This window comes from Mus caroli, unplaced genomic scaffold (genome assembly GCF_978045245.1).
Source record: "Mus caroli unplaced genomic scaffold, Mus_caroli_1 scaffold_6, whole genome shotgun sequence".
NCBI classification, from domain to species: Eukaryota; Metazoa; Chordata; class Mammalia; order Rodentia; family Muridae; genus Mus; species Mus caroli.
Genome location: NW_028227261.1, coordinates 68,929,115 through 68,942,923, shown reverse-complemented (window position 1 = coordinate 68,942,923; position 13,809 = coordinate 68,929,115). Strand labels below are relative to the sequence as shown.

At 44.1% G+C, this 13,809-nt stretch overlaps 1 protein-coding gene across 1 annotated transcript; it reads right to left on the bottom strand.

The window, feature by feature from the left end:
• Nucleotides 1-1,152: 1,152 nt before the first annotated feature.
• LOC147004266 (perilipin-2-like) lies at nucleotides 1,153-8,613 on the bottom strand. The gene is made up of 4 exons (XM_085838430.1): nucleotides 8,553-8,613; nucleotides 6,947-7,000; nucleotides 4,289-4,568; nucleotides 1,153-1,788 (listed from the first exon to the last, which is right to left on the bottom strand). The coding sequence occupies exons 2-4, from the start codon at nucleotides 6,974-6,976 to the stop codon at nucleotides 1,619-1,621; spliced, it is 480 nt and encodes a 159-aa protein (XP_085694556.1). The 5' UTR covers nucleotides 6,977-7,000; nucleotides 8,553-8,613; the 3' UTR covers nucleotides 1,153-1,618.
• Nucleotides 8,614-13,809: the final 5,196 nt, after the last annotated feature.

Genomic DNA, 13,809 nt, shown 5'->3' with positions numbered 1-13,809 from the left:
CTCTAAAACCCCTGGAGACAGAGGTGGATGGAGAGAAGGTCCAGCTGTTGAGAGTACTGGCTCCCCTTGATGGACCAGGTTTGACTCCCGGCACCCACGTGTTGGCTCATAATTATAAATCCAGTTCCAGGGGACCCAATGTCCTCTTATGATCTTTATAGGTATCAGACATGCACATAACACACATACTGTTTTCTGGCTTTTTAAGATAGTGTCCCGTTTTATGTTAGTTTTACTTTTAAATTTTATTATATTTTTTGTGAATGGGTATTCTGTCTCCATGTGTGTCTTACACCATGTTTGTTAGATCCCTTAGGCCTGAAGTTACAGTAGGGGGCTGCCATGTGTGTGCTGGCAATTAAACCCAACTAGTGTTCTTAACCCTGGAACCATCTCTCCAGTCACCGTTTTTTATTGTGTTTTGTTTTTGACACAGGATCTCTATGTAGCCCTGTCTGACTTAGAACTCATGTAGACCAGAGATCCACCTGACTCTGCCTTCTGAGTGCCTAAGGGATTATAAGTGTGTGCCACCATCCCTGGCCTCTGTGTGTGTGTGTGTGTGTGTGTGTGTGTGTGTGTGTGTGTGTGCCCAATTGTGCATCAGCAACTCAGAGAAACACATTCAGAGTCAGTTCTCTCCCTCTATCGTGTGGGTAGGTCTTGAACCCAAGTCACCAGGCTTGGCAGCAAGCACCCTTAAAGCCTGCTGAGCCCTTTTGCTGAGCCCTTTACTCCTCGTATGGGGCTTCACTGTTTCCCAGGCTGCTCAGTAATTCCTGGGTTCAAGTGATCTCCTATCACCCTCTGAGGAGCAATAACAATGTGTTCTGCCTCATATTAGCTGTGAATGTTTTGGAAATCTTCCATTGGACTTTGTCTTCTCGTGCTACTACCCTGCTAAACTCCCCAGCAGGTCAACTGGAGCTCATGTATGTGCTTAATAATGTCATGCAGATCACACAGGTCAATAAAAGCAACACACAAAGCACACGTAACGACGTAAACGTGCTCTACCCGGTTATGAATGATATTGGGTCCAAAGGTTGGTATTTCTTCACAGGGAAGGAAACACCTCAGCTCAAGCTGCCCAAGCACATGCCCTGAGAGAAACAGAGATGAAGCCTGCTCAGACCACACAGGAGCAGAGGCCACATGAATGAATCTTTATTCAGTCCAGACAGACGTTTACAGCCAATAACAATACAAAGGCCACAGACAAGACTGTAAGTGTACCTGAGCTTTTAGGTTCCGAGAGGTCCTCACAAGACTAACACACACCACTCACCAGCCAGGTAAAAGAACTCCTGTGCCAAGGCCAGCTGGGGCAAGACCATAACTGAGCTGTGAGTGACCATAAGAGGCCCTTAGTTCTAAGAAGCTGCTTTTCTAAGCTAAAGCCATCTACCAGGTTAATTTCAATACAGCAAAAGGGGTCACCTGGCTAGAAACACCATGCACTAGTGACAAGGAGGGGTTTACTGAGCTTTGACCTCAGACTGCTGGACCCTCAGGCTGGCCTTGTCCACCTCGGTAGACTGAGGATAAAAGGGACCTACCAGCCAGTTGAGAGGCGTGTTGTTAACAAAGAAATCCATAACTTCATCTAAGGATCCCTTCATTTTCTGCGGCTGAGTAAAGGTCCCCTGACCTGTGTGACCTCTTTAACCCTGCTGAGAGCCTGATGATAGGCCCTCAAGCAGAGCTTGGCGGCCAGGGACTCCAGACGCTCACAGTATCTCGGCTTCTGGACCTTATCAGGTCCTTCTGCCATTTTTGCTTCCATCTCTGACAATAGAAGAAAAAGAGAAAGAAAAAATAAGCAGGATTCCACAGTTGGAATCCCAAGATAGATGTCTTCATGTCCTAAGACTGTTCATGCCCACTGTTGGGTTGATCAACCTGAAGCACACACACGTACACTCACACCATACACACACACACACACACACATTTACATGTGCTTCTTGCCACCTACATACACTTCTTAGCAACGTGGACCCTGGCACATAGGACAAGCAGTAATGTTAATCAAGTACCACTATGGCTGGTCTCAAACTTGCTATACAATCAAAAATGGTTTGAAGCATTTAAAACTATTTTTTTTAAGATGTACGTATTAGGTATACAGTGTTCTGCCTGCATATATGCCTGTAAGCAAGAAGAGGACACAGACCTCATTATAGGTGGTTGTGAGTCACCATGTGGTTGCTGGGAATTGAACTCAGGACCTCTGGAAGAAGCAGCCTGTATTCTTAACCTCTGAGCCATCTCTCTATCCCTTAGAACTATTTTTTAAAGATTTATATATTTTTATTCTGTCTGTATGACTGTTTTCATGCAAGTACATCTGTGAATCACATGCACATGTGGTGGAACTATTGTTCCAGACAGTTCTAAGTACTCTTGTGTTTCCTGAGAATGGAACCCAAGTTCTTCCACTGAGCCATCTCTCTAGTCCCTTGCTTTAAATTCTTGATTCTCCACCTGGTCTGTTCCTCTAGTGCTGGAATTACAGGCATAAGCCTCAATTCCCTGCTTTTTAAAACATAAATAAATAAATAAAAAGATGTGTTCACTATAGAACCCTGGATGGTCCAGAACTTACTATGTACACACCTGTAATACCAACACTTAGGAGATAGAGACAAGAAGATCAGGAGTTCAAAGCTAGCATCTTGTACCTAATGAGTCTGAGGTCAACGTAGGCTATCTAAGGCTCTGTCTCAGTAAAAAAATAAATAAATAAAGGAGAAAGAGTGTGGTACTCGGGAGGTAGGGACACAAGAAGCAACGTTATCCTCAGCAACATAGTGAGTTGAAGACTACCCTGAGTTATGTAAGATCCTTAAAAAAGAGTTAGAAGGCCAGCAGTACAGCTAAGTGGGCAAGGGACCTGCCACTAAGCCTGATGACCTGAGTTTGATCCCCAGCACCCACACTGAGATGGTTTGAGTGAGAATGGCCCTCAGGGTCTTTTGGTTGAATCTTTGGACCTCAATTGCTGGAACTATATGGGAAGAATTAGGAGGCGTGGCCATGATGGATCAGGTCTGTCAAGGGGCAAGGCTTTGGCAGTTCAGTTTTGGGTGGTGTAGTGGCTATTCCTGGTTGTCACCTTGACTATATTTGGAATGAACTACAATCCAGAATTGGAAGGCTCACCAGTGACCCTTATCTGGAGGCTTGGAGATAGAAGTTTCTGATCTGGATCTTGGTATGGAGATCTTGAGCCATAGTGGCTATGGATTCCAGAAGATTAAATCTCCGAGTTCAAGGTCATCCGGGATTAAAGATGTGGTGGAACACACCTTTAATCTGGGCTACACCTTCTGCTGGAGACAATATAAGGACATTGGAAGAAGGGAGTCTTGCTCTTGTTCCTTCGCCTGCTTGCTGTGTGAGAGTGAGTAACTGCTAGATCCCTGGACTTCCATTCACAGCTGTGACTAAACCATTGTTGGGAATTGGGCTGCCGACTGTAAGTCATCAATAAATTCTTTTACTATATAGAGACTATCCGTAAGTTCTGTGACTCTAGAGAACCCTGACTAATACAGGTGGCATTCCCAGTGTGTTCTCTCCATCTCTAGCTTGCAGACAGCTCTCAGATGTCCCCGTTGACATGATTTTGCTCCATAAGTCCAACAAATGGTTTTCTTTTTAAGTGACCTTGGTCATGGTGTGTTGTCACAGCCATTGAATAGTGACTAAGCCACACGTGCAGGAAGGACAGAACCAGCTCCTGCACCTTGTCCTTTGACTCCCCCATGTACAGCATGGCATGCATGCACACCACACACAGATAAAATGCAATTTGAATGATTGATTGATTGATTGATTAATTGATTGACTGATGGACTGATTGACTGAAGGTTAATGGTAGCTTTTGGTTGGGCATGGTGGTACACACTTATCCTTGTACTCAAGAGGAAGAAACAGATGGATCTCTGTGAGTTTCAGGCCAACCTAGTCTGCTTTTCAAGTAACAGGCCAGCCAGAGACACATAGTGAGCCCTGTCTCTAAATAAATGAATAAACTTTTTTGGGGGCTGGTGAGATGGCTCAGTGGGTAAGAGCACCCGACTGCTCTTCCGAAGGTCCAGAGTTCAAATCCCAGCAACCACATGGTGGCTCACAACCATCCGCAACGAGATCTGGCACTCTCTTCTGGGGTGTCTGAAGACAGCTACAGTGTACTTACATATAATAAATAAATAAATCTTTAAAAAAAAATGAATAAACTTTTTTTTAAAGGACTCAAAGTTAAGCATAAAGAATCAATTACCCAACTCCTCCTGAGTGAGGGGGAAGTACTGGTCTACCAGCAGCTCCAACTTGGTGATTGCATTATCTATTCGACTGTTCACAAGCCGCACCATTCCTAAAACTGTATTGATGCTGCCATTAACCACAGACTTGGTCCTTTCCACGCTGCCAGTAACTGCTCCTTTGGTCTTATCCACCACCCCTGAGACTGTGCTGGCTACAGAATCCCTGGTTCCAGCCATGGTAGTTGTCACCACATCCTTCGCCCCAGTTACGGCACCTCTGGCATTGGCAACAATCTGTAAGCAAAGAAACAGACAAGCCGGCTTAGGAGAACTATGGGCACACTCATGGTTTTACAAAGACTGCATACCTAAATATTCAACATGGACTGAGCATGCTCTTTTACTCTCAGTCTTGGGCATACATAGCATTAAGACTTAATGAGGCTGAGTGTCTCCATCAGGTCGCTCTGTCCTACCAGCCACTCCCAATGGACTGTTAGATGTATAAATGAAATAAGCAAGCATGAGATCAATCAGTTTGTTGAGACAAGTTGTTTGGTTTTTGTTGTTTTTATCTGAGACAGGATCTCAGGACATGCTGTCCTTGGTGACCTGAAACTCACCTGCCTAAGGTTGGGATTAAAGGCAGGTACCACCATGACTTGCCCATTAATAATTTATATTAGAAGCCTGGAAGGCCAGCCTGGCCTACAGCCAAGACTATCTGGAGAAACCCTGTCTCAAGAAAAAACAAAAATAAGAACAAAAATAGAATTTATGTTAGGGCTAGTAAGATGGCCCAGCTGACAAAATGAAGCACTTCAGAGCCTGAAGACCTACCTGCCACCTCTGGAGTTCACATGATGAAAGAACCAACTTCCACAAAATGTCTTGTCTTCTAACCTCCACATACACACTGTGGCACCCCATAAACCACACCACCTCCCAAAGTTACTTTGCATATAGTATTTTTCAAAACTTTACCTTGTTTTCTCTTTGTTTTTTATTTTTGTTGTTGTTCTATTTGGCTTTGTTTTTCCAGACAGGGATTCTCTTTGTAGCCATGGTTGTCCTGGAACTCACTCCATAGATCAGGCTGGCCATGAACCCACAGAGATCCACCTGCTCTACCTCCCCATGCTAGGATTAGTAGTGTGTGTCACCATAGCCTATCACATATAGTATTTTTCAAAACTACTGGGTGGGTGCTTCATGTCTCTAATCCCATCACTCAAGAGGGTAAGTAAGGCTGCAGTTCCAGTTCTGCTACACAAGGAAACCATGACTCAAACCAAAATAAAACAAAAAGCCCTGGATTCAATCAACAGCTTCCTGCCAAAGACTGATCTAGTAAACCTTTACAATGGTACATCTGCCTGTAGGCAAAAGGAGAGGGAGAAAAGAGCCACAGAAGAGGGGGAGAGGCTGGGAATGGAGCTCAGTTAGTAGAGCATTTAACACAAAACACGGGGTTTGAGGATGGCACCATAGAATGTGAGCATGGTATAACACTATGACACTAGGATTGAGAGGTGGACGCAAGAGGACCAGAAGCTTAAGGTCACCTTTATCTGCAAATGGAATTCAAGAGCAGCCTAGGCTAAGAAACCCTGTCACTCAAAAACAAAAACAAAAACCAAACAACACAAAACAACAAGAACAACAACAACAAAGCAGAAACTTACTACCTACTGGTGAGATTATAGAACTTTAGATAGCTCATGCAGAAGTCACTTCATCCAGAAAGGAAACTGCAGACCAAGTTGAACTTGGCCCTCTAGGGACTGGCACATAGGTTTGTCTAGAGTAATGAGAAGAATCATAGGGGAGGAGAGAAGACAGCAAGAGATCCGGGGGAGGGTGGCACACAGCCGCAAGGAACTCTAGCAACAAACACCTCAAAATCACTTCTTAATGTAATCTTAATTCATGAGGTTTTTAGTTTAATACCCCAACCTAATTTCTCTCTAGTTTGATACACCTAAGTTGACTATTTCTGTTGCGATGTTGCAGATCAAACTCAGCCTTGAAAACGCTAGGCAAGGAATAAGCTACAAGTTCATTGTATATAAGCTATGCTGGATATTATAAATACCTCATCAAAACAAATGTTTTTTGAAAAAGGGTCTTACTGTGTAGACCAGACTGGCCTTGAACTCACAGAGAACAGCTTGTCTCTGCCTAGAACGCTGGGATTCTCATCATGCATGACCATTTAAATACCGCAAATGGAAAATAATTCCTCAAGCAACATCAATGAAAGTTTTAGAGACAGAGAAAAGGTTCTAAAGGATATACAGTAAACTTGTCTATTTAAATGGTGAAAGGCACAACCCAATGTCCCCCTAACTGATATCCTTTTGTGCAATACTGTATTCTTAACCAGAAGGGCAGGTTGGCCACCTTCATCACCACACTCTGCAAACACTGAGGAGTGGATAGTTATGACTCAAAACACGAGGAAAGTAAAGGACCAAGAAACGAGTACTTAAAAATCATACCTGTTAGCCAGGCAGTGGTGGCGCACGCCTTTAATCCCAGCACTTGGGAGGCAGAGGCAGGTGGATTTTTGAGTTAAGAGGCCAGCCTGGTCTACAGAGTGAGTTCCAGGACAGCCAGAGCTACACAGAGAAACCCTGTCTCAAAAAAAAATTAAAAAAAAAAATTCATACCTGTTGTGGATCCACTGCTGCTGCTGCCATTTTTCCTCCTGGAGAAAAGAGACACTGGAGAGAAAAAGAAACTGATTTCAGAACATTGAGGACCAATTCCTGTCCCAACCTAGGCAGGCGCACAATTCCACCACAAATAGTTTCAGTTTCCCACCCTCTAATTCAGAGCCCTCTTCAGGGCCAACAACCTGACTGGAGGCTCCAGGGCTGTTTACACACTTTCAGTAGGAAAGTGCAGTCATTGATGTATGTCTTGTCTCTCAAACGGGACACTAGAAATGCCTCTGAAATAAATGCCTGTTCTCAAAAATGTTAACCCAAAAGGCAGAAAATTCCATTTAAACAGAAGACATTTTAGCTTCCCCAAACACCTGCCCTTGATTAGTTAATGGATTTATTTCTGTAGGCTTTCTGAGACAGAATTTCTCTTTGTAACAGTTCTGGCTAGCCTGGAATTCAGGCTGCAAACTCACGAGACCTGCCTGTCTTTTCCAACCAAGTGCTAGGGTCATAGGTGGCCTTTGATTTACTTAGTCTCTGCCTGTCTAAAGCCCAGGCTGACCTCTTTACTCAACTTCGCTAGTGTTGGGATTAGGTACAGGCCACCATGCCAGGCTCTCAGCATCAGGATTATCAAACTGATACTTGAGGGTGTTTACCATTCTTGTGAACAAGACTGAAACCAGCAGTGGCTGCCTTAATGCTGACTGAGCTCAAGAAAGAGTAGCTATAGGGTGTTGGTATCAGAACCTCTGAAACTTGTGACATCACATAGGTGGGACCCGCAAACCTATTGCCAAGTCAACAGCCACCATATTCCCAGAATCCACTTGGCTCCTCTCACCTTTACCTGTGATTACATCATCATCCATATATAAGAAAGACCCCACCCCATCTCTCTCCCCCCTCCATGCCCCTCCTCCTCTTCCCGCCGACACCTTGCCCCTCTCTCTCCCTATAAACCTCATGTGGAACTGTTTGGCTTAGTGTGGTCCTTCTGAAGCAGTGCGACGGTCAAGATCATAACACAGGGAACTGTACAATCTCCCATCCCCAGTGACCCACACCCACATGAAACTGCCTTCTGCCCAGCAACAGAACCTGTCTAGACACAGCTCAGCCTCCAACCCAAAGTCCCAGTTCCTTTAGAAAAACTGTTCTGAACGCAGAAGCTTCGAGCAGTATTCATACAAGGAGCAGCCCATAAAATATCTCCTTCCGTTTTCCAAGGGTGAGGTGGGGCTGAGGCAGAGGAGGAGCAAGAGTTTCAGCCCAGCTTGGACCATAGAGAGCCTGCGGGCAGCCTGTGCTGCCTAGTGGGACACTAAAGGAAACCCAGACAATTCTCACTATGCACCTTATAAGTTCTTCTGTGAGGTGTTTCCCTTTAAATAAAGCCTCGACAGGACAAATGCAAGTTGCTCTACCACAGAGGGACTTGCAAACAGAAAGGAAACCTCTAGAACAAAAGCAAGCGAGAGCTTTCCCAACCAGCCCGGGGCTGCTCCCTCCCCGCTCCTCCCCCACCGACCCATTGCTGCAGTTCTGAGCCCAGAGCAGGCAGAGCGGCAGCAGCCTGGAGGGCCAGATCTGGGGTAGGACCTACCGAACAGGAGAGCTGAAGGAAGAGCAAGTCTGCAAGGTCCAGATCACCACAGAACAAGGTGGCCCCGGGGCGACTGTTAAATATTACCTGGCTGCCCTGCCCATGCCACCGTGGGAAGTGACAGTGAAGGACATCCTATCTCCTTCACTGCCCTCTGTGCGCACACACACAAACACACACACACACACACAGAGAGACATACACCTGTGTGTACTTGCACCTGCACATTCCTAAGCATGCATAGCACACACACAAACACACACCCACAAAGTAAGGGTAGAGAGCACTGGGTGAGATGGCACACACCTGGCATCACAGCACTGGGGAACCTGAGAAAGAGGACTGCCAGGAGTTCAGGACTCCTAATGAGTTCCAGGCAACCTGGACTACACAGCAAGATACTCAGGAGGTGGGGGTCGGTGTTCAGAGGCTAGAAGGGCTTGTTATCAAGCCTGATGATTGGAGTTAGATTTCCCAGAAGCCTCTTGGTGAGAGGAGAAAGAAATGATGCCCACAGAGTTCTTCTGACTGTAAAAACTCTCCATGCACACTGGCTACCACCAGCACCACTGAAATTTTAAAAAAGCAAACATACAAACAAACAAAAATGTAAATAAATAAAAATGTAAAAAAAGGGCAAGGACAATACATGCCTTTAATCTCAACACTTGGGAGACAGAGGAAGATGGATTTCTGTGAGTTCAAAGCCAGTCTGGTCTACTTAAAGAGTTTGAATTCCTGCCAAAGCTACACAGTGAAAGACCTTGTCGAAGAAGAAGAAGAAGAAGAAGAAGAAGAAGAAGAAGAAGAAGAAGAAGAAGAAGAAGAAGAAGAAGAAGAAGAAGAAGAAGAAGAAGGAGAAGAAGGAGAGAGAAAGAGAAGGAGAAGGAGAAGGAGAGAGAAAGAGAAGGAGAAGGAGAAGAAGAAGAAGAAGAAGAAGAAGAAGAAGAAGAAGAAGAAGAAGAAGAAGAAGAAGAAGAAGAAGGAGGAGGGTGGGGGGAGAGGAAGAATGTTATTTGTTTCTGTAGAAAGACTAGAAGGGGGACAGCAATAAGTAATCTTGTATGCTGGGAATTTTGTTTTTTGGTTTTTTGTTTGTTTGTTTGTTATTTTAGGAATGTTACTGGTCTATACTCTGACACTCCATCAGGCAATACATTTTTTTTTAATGTATGTTATGGTAGGTCTCTCTGGGTTTCCAAGGCTTCCCCAGAAATAGTTGTTTAGTGCAGGCTGGCCTTGAACACATAGAGATCTGCCTGCCTCTGTCTTCTCAGTGCTGGAATCAAAGGTATGTGTGACCACACCTGGCTGAAGTTTTGAGAAGCTGAGAAATGTTCTGGGTGAGATAAATGAATCAATAAATGGAACAGTCAGAATAGAGTTACACACATGGAAAAGGGACTATTCATAACTTAGACAGGTTTAGCCTATTGTTAAGGGAGTCCTGCTGTGCAATGAACTGAGGGCAGGGCCAGCAGGAGAGCTAGAAGAAATCTCAGGTATGCATCACTGACTTCCCAGACATTGACCAGTCTGCTTTTCTGAGCTGCAAACCACAGGCTGATGTGGCTGACCACCCATTGTCTAGGCTTGTGGCAATGCTGATTGTAATGGGAATGGCTTGAAGCACCTTTGCTGTTACCTTCTACCAAGATGAAGCCAAGGTCTCCTCCAGGCCTGCTGTTCATACAAAGTGAACTGAAGACCCAGCTAAGGGGAAGACAGCCTCCCCCACCCCGCTTCCACCAGCATTTCTCCTCCCTCTTGTATGAACACCATGTGTTCTAGCTCCACTCTGTCTGAGTCTCCCTTTTCCAATCCCCTTCTTGGTGCTGCTGGGTCTCTTTGATTTCCTTCTCCCTCTCTGTCTAGAATGTCTGAATCCTCTGGTAAGCTCTGCTGTGGAAGATTCAGCTCTGTGCCTCTGTAAGGCATCTCACCACCCTAAGACCACAAACTTCTCAAGTCAGAAACTGATACAGAGGCCACAGAGGAGTGCTGCTTACTCGTTTGCTCACCATAGATAACTTAGCCTCCTTTCTCATAGCACCCAGAAGCAGCAGCTCAGGGTTGACACCACCCAGTGAGCTGGGCCCTCCCACATCAATCATGGATCAAGAAAAGACCCCACCAGATGATGGTGGCACACGCCTTTAACTCCAGCACTCAGGAGACAGAGGCAGATGGACCTCTGAGCTCCATGCCATCCTGGTCTAGAATGTGAATTCCAGGACAGTGAAGGTTACATGGAGAGATCCCTATTTTGAAAAATCTAATAAATAAGTAAAGGAAGGAAGGGAGGGAGAGAGGGAGAGAGGGAGGGAAGAAGGAAGGAAGGAAGGGGAAGGGAAGAAGGAAGGAAGGAAAAGAAAGGAAAATACCCCCATAGGTTTGCCCACAGGCTAATCCAAACTCAAGAGTCTTGAACTAATTTTATTGGCAGCAAATATTTCAGACAGCCCAATATTGACTCTATCACTTGGTTACTAGTAGTCACTCTTAGGCAGGTCTACAATCAAAAAGAGCAAGCAGGGAAAAAGAAACACACAATTTACAGTTGGAGAAGAAAAAGAACACCACAAAATAGAATGTTGGATCCAAGGCTTATGCTAAAACAGAAAGGGAGAGGCCAGGTGCTAACTGGAATAAAGGGAGCAGTGCTTAGTCCTGCGCTACTGAAGGATTCACGTTTTAAAAAGCCTATAAATACAGAAGGAATAAGTTCAAAATAAATAACAAAAACAAAGAATAATTAAGATGCAGTCAATTGTTTTCATGCTTTCTTCACATCATATAATTAATGGTCTCAACAGAAAAACGTGATGGTTCAACAAATAAGTTTCCACAATAATAGGATGTGTGAAAGAGATATATTCCAAGCCCTCTAGGGGATGCCACAGATAGCACTGGGTTCTATAGTATGTCTTGTCTGTCTGTCTGTCATCTGTGTATCTATCATTTATCTACCTACCTATGTATCTATCTATCTATCTATCTCTCATCCATCCACTATCTCCACCTATCTCTGTCTCTCTACTCATCTCTATCCCTCTGTTCAGGAGAGTGAAGCTAGGGCCTTGTACATGGTGAGCTTATAATCTCCCAGTGAGCTCTAACTCAGAAATTATGGGTATATATATATATATATATATATATATATATATATATATACACAAATCCATAATAACATTTAATTTATGCATGGTAAGAAATAAACAACAACTAGTAAGACAGAATAGTTACAGTAATAAAAGTTATACGAGTGTTTTCTCTTTCTCTCTCTCTCTCTCTCTCTCTCTCTCTCTCTCTCTCTCTCCCTCTCCTCTACTCCCACCCATACTTCCCCTCTCTCCTCTACCAGGATGGGTTAACCTACAGCACAAAGGAATGACTCATGTCCAAGGTGGCATGAAGGGAGATGAATCAAATTTCATCTTGTTGCTCAGAAAGGCATTTTAAAATTTGTGAGTTGTTGGGCCAGCAAGATGGCTCTATAGGCAAAGGCACTCATATATATATATATACAGCTTTATTAATAAAGCTGTCTATGGTGGTACACACCTTTACTCCCAGCACTCTAGACACAGAGGCAGATGTTGCTAATGAGTTCCAGGCTGGTCTGGTATACATAGTGAGATTCTATCTCAGAAATTTAAATTTAAAAATGAGCTATTTATGAAAAATTTCAAGAAATGTCTTTTGTTGTTACATTTTAATCATTGATCAAGTGTATGTACCACAGTATGAGTCTGTAGAGGTCAGAGAACAACTTTCAAGAGTTGGTTCTCTCCTTCCACCATGTTAGGCCCAGATATTGAACATAGGTTATCATCAGTCTTGATTGGCAGGCCCAGTGTAGTGGGAACTTAAGGGCTCTTTGGAGAGTCAGTTGTGTTGGATGGTGTTTTGTTGGGGCAAACACATAAAGGAGTGTTTTCTGAAGTGGACACAGGTGCAAGGATGTTTTACTAAAGCAAGCCCATGAATGGTACATGACTAAGGATTATTTAATGACACACATATTGGCCTGCCTTACATTGCGTAGTTGAGCTACATTTGCCAGGACTCCATAAAGAGAAACAACAAAAAAACTTATGGTAGTGTGCCTCGGCTTCTTGCTGCTTCCTTGGACTCAGGATGATCTGATGTCAGCTAAGACAGACTCAGGTGCTAAGGCAAGACACATGCTGAGATAAGACCCAAAAAGGACTTGTGATGTTTTTTATACTCAAGAGAGTATAAAAAAGATTCAACAGACAGTGATGGAGGCTGAGCTTGGCTTACTTATAGAGCTAGCTGGACAACACTTGTTAGTCTCAAGTCTTTGCTGATCTTCACTTTGCTCAGAGACACAGCTGAGAACTTTTCCTGACCTTCCTCCCTGGTCCCTCTGGATGACTTATGCTAAGGCTGAGACCTGGGTGTTCCAACTAGTACATGCCACCAGTGTTGCTAACCAGACTCTATCAAACTAGACTGCTGGAGTATCCATAAAGTGTTTAAGACTGGATCAAGCTGCCATTGTTAACCTCTGAACTGAACTGCTGATTTCCAGATAACACAGACAAGAGTTGCTCCAAAAACCCATTTCTAAACATGCCCACTTCCCCCATAGCCTTTCTTTTCTACTACCTGTGGTGGGTAGTGGACTAAAAGAGAGGTTAAAGTGTTTTTAAAACATCATTAAAAGTAGACCTTAGCCTGGCAATGGTGGTGCACGCCTTTAATGCCAGCACTTGCGAGGCAGAGGCAGGTGGATTTCTGAGTTCGAGGCCAGCCTGGTCTACAGAATGAGTTCCAGGACAGCGAGAGCTATACAGAGAAACTCTCTCTCAAAAAAACAACAAAACAAAACAAAACAAAACCAAAAAAAAAGTAGACCTTAAAAAATTAAAGTTACAGCTCAGCAGTAAGCACATTTACCTGATAAGCTGGCCTTGGCTGGTTGGTTGGTTAGATGGTTGGATGGTTGTTTGGTTGTTTGGATGGTTGGTTGGTTGGTTGGTTGGATGGTTGTTTGTTTAGATGTTTGGAAGGGTGGTTGGTTGGTTGGATAGTTGTTTGTTTGTTTGTTTGGTTGGTTGGTTAGGTGGGTGTTGGTTGGATAGTTGAATGGACAGACAGTTGGTTGTTTAGTTGTTTGTTTGTTTGTTTGTTTGTTTGTTTGATTGGATGGTTGGTTGGTTATTTGGTTGGTTGGTTGGGTGGGTGGGTGGGTGGATGGTTTTGAGGTGGTACCTTTCTGTTTCCCAAA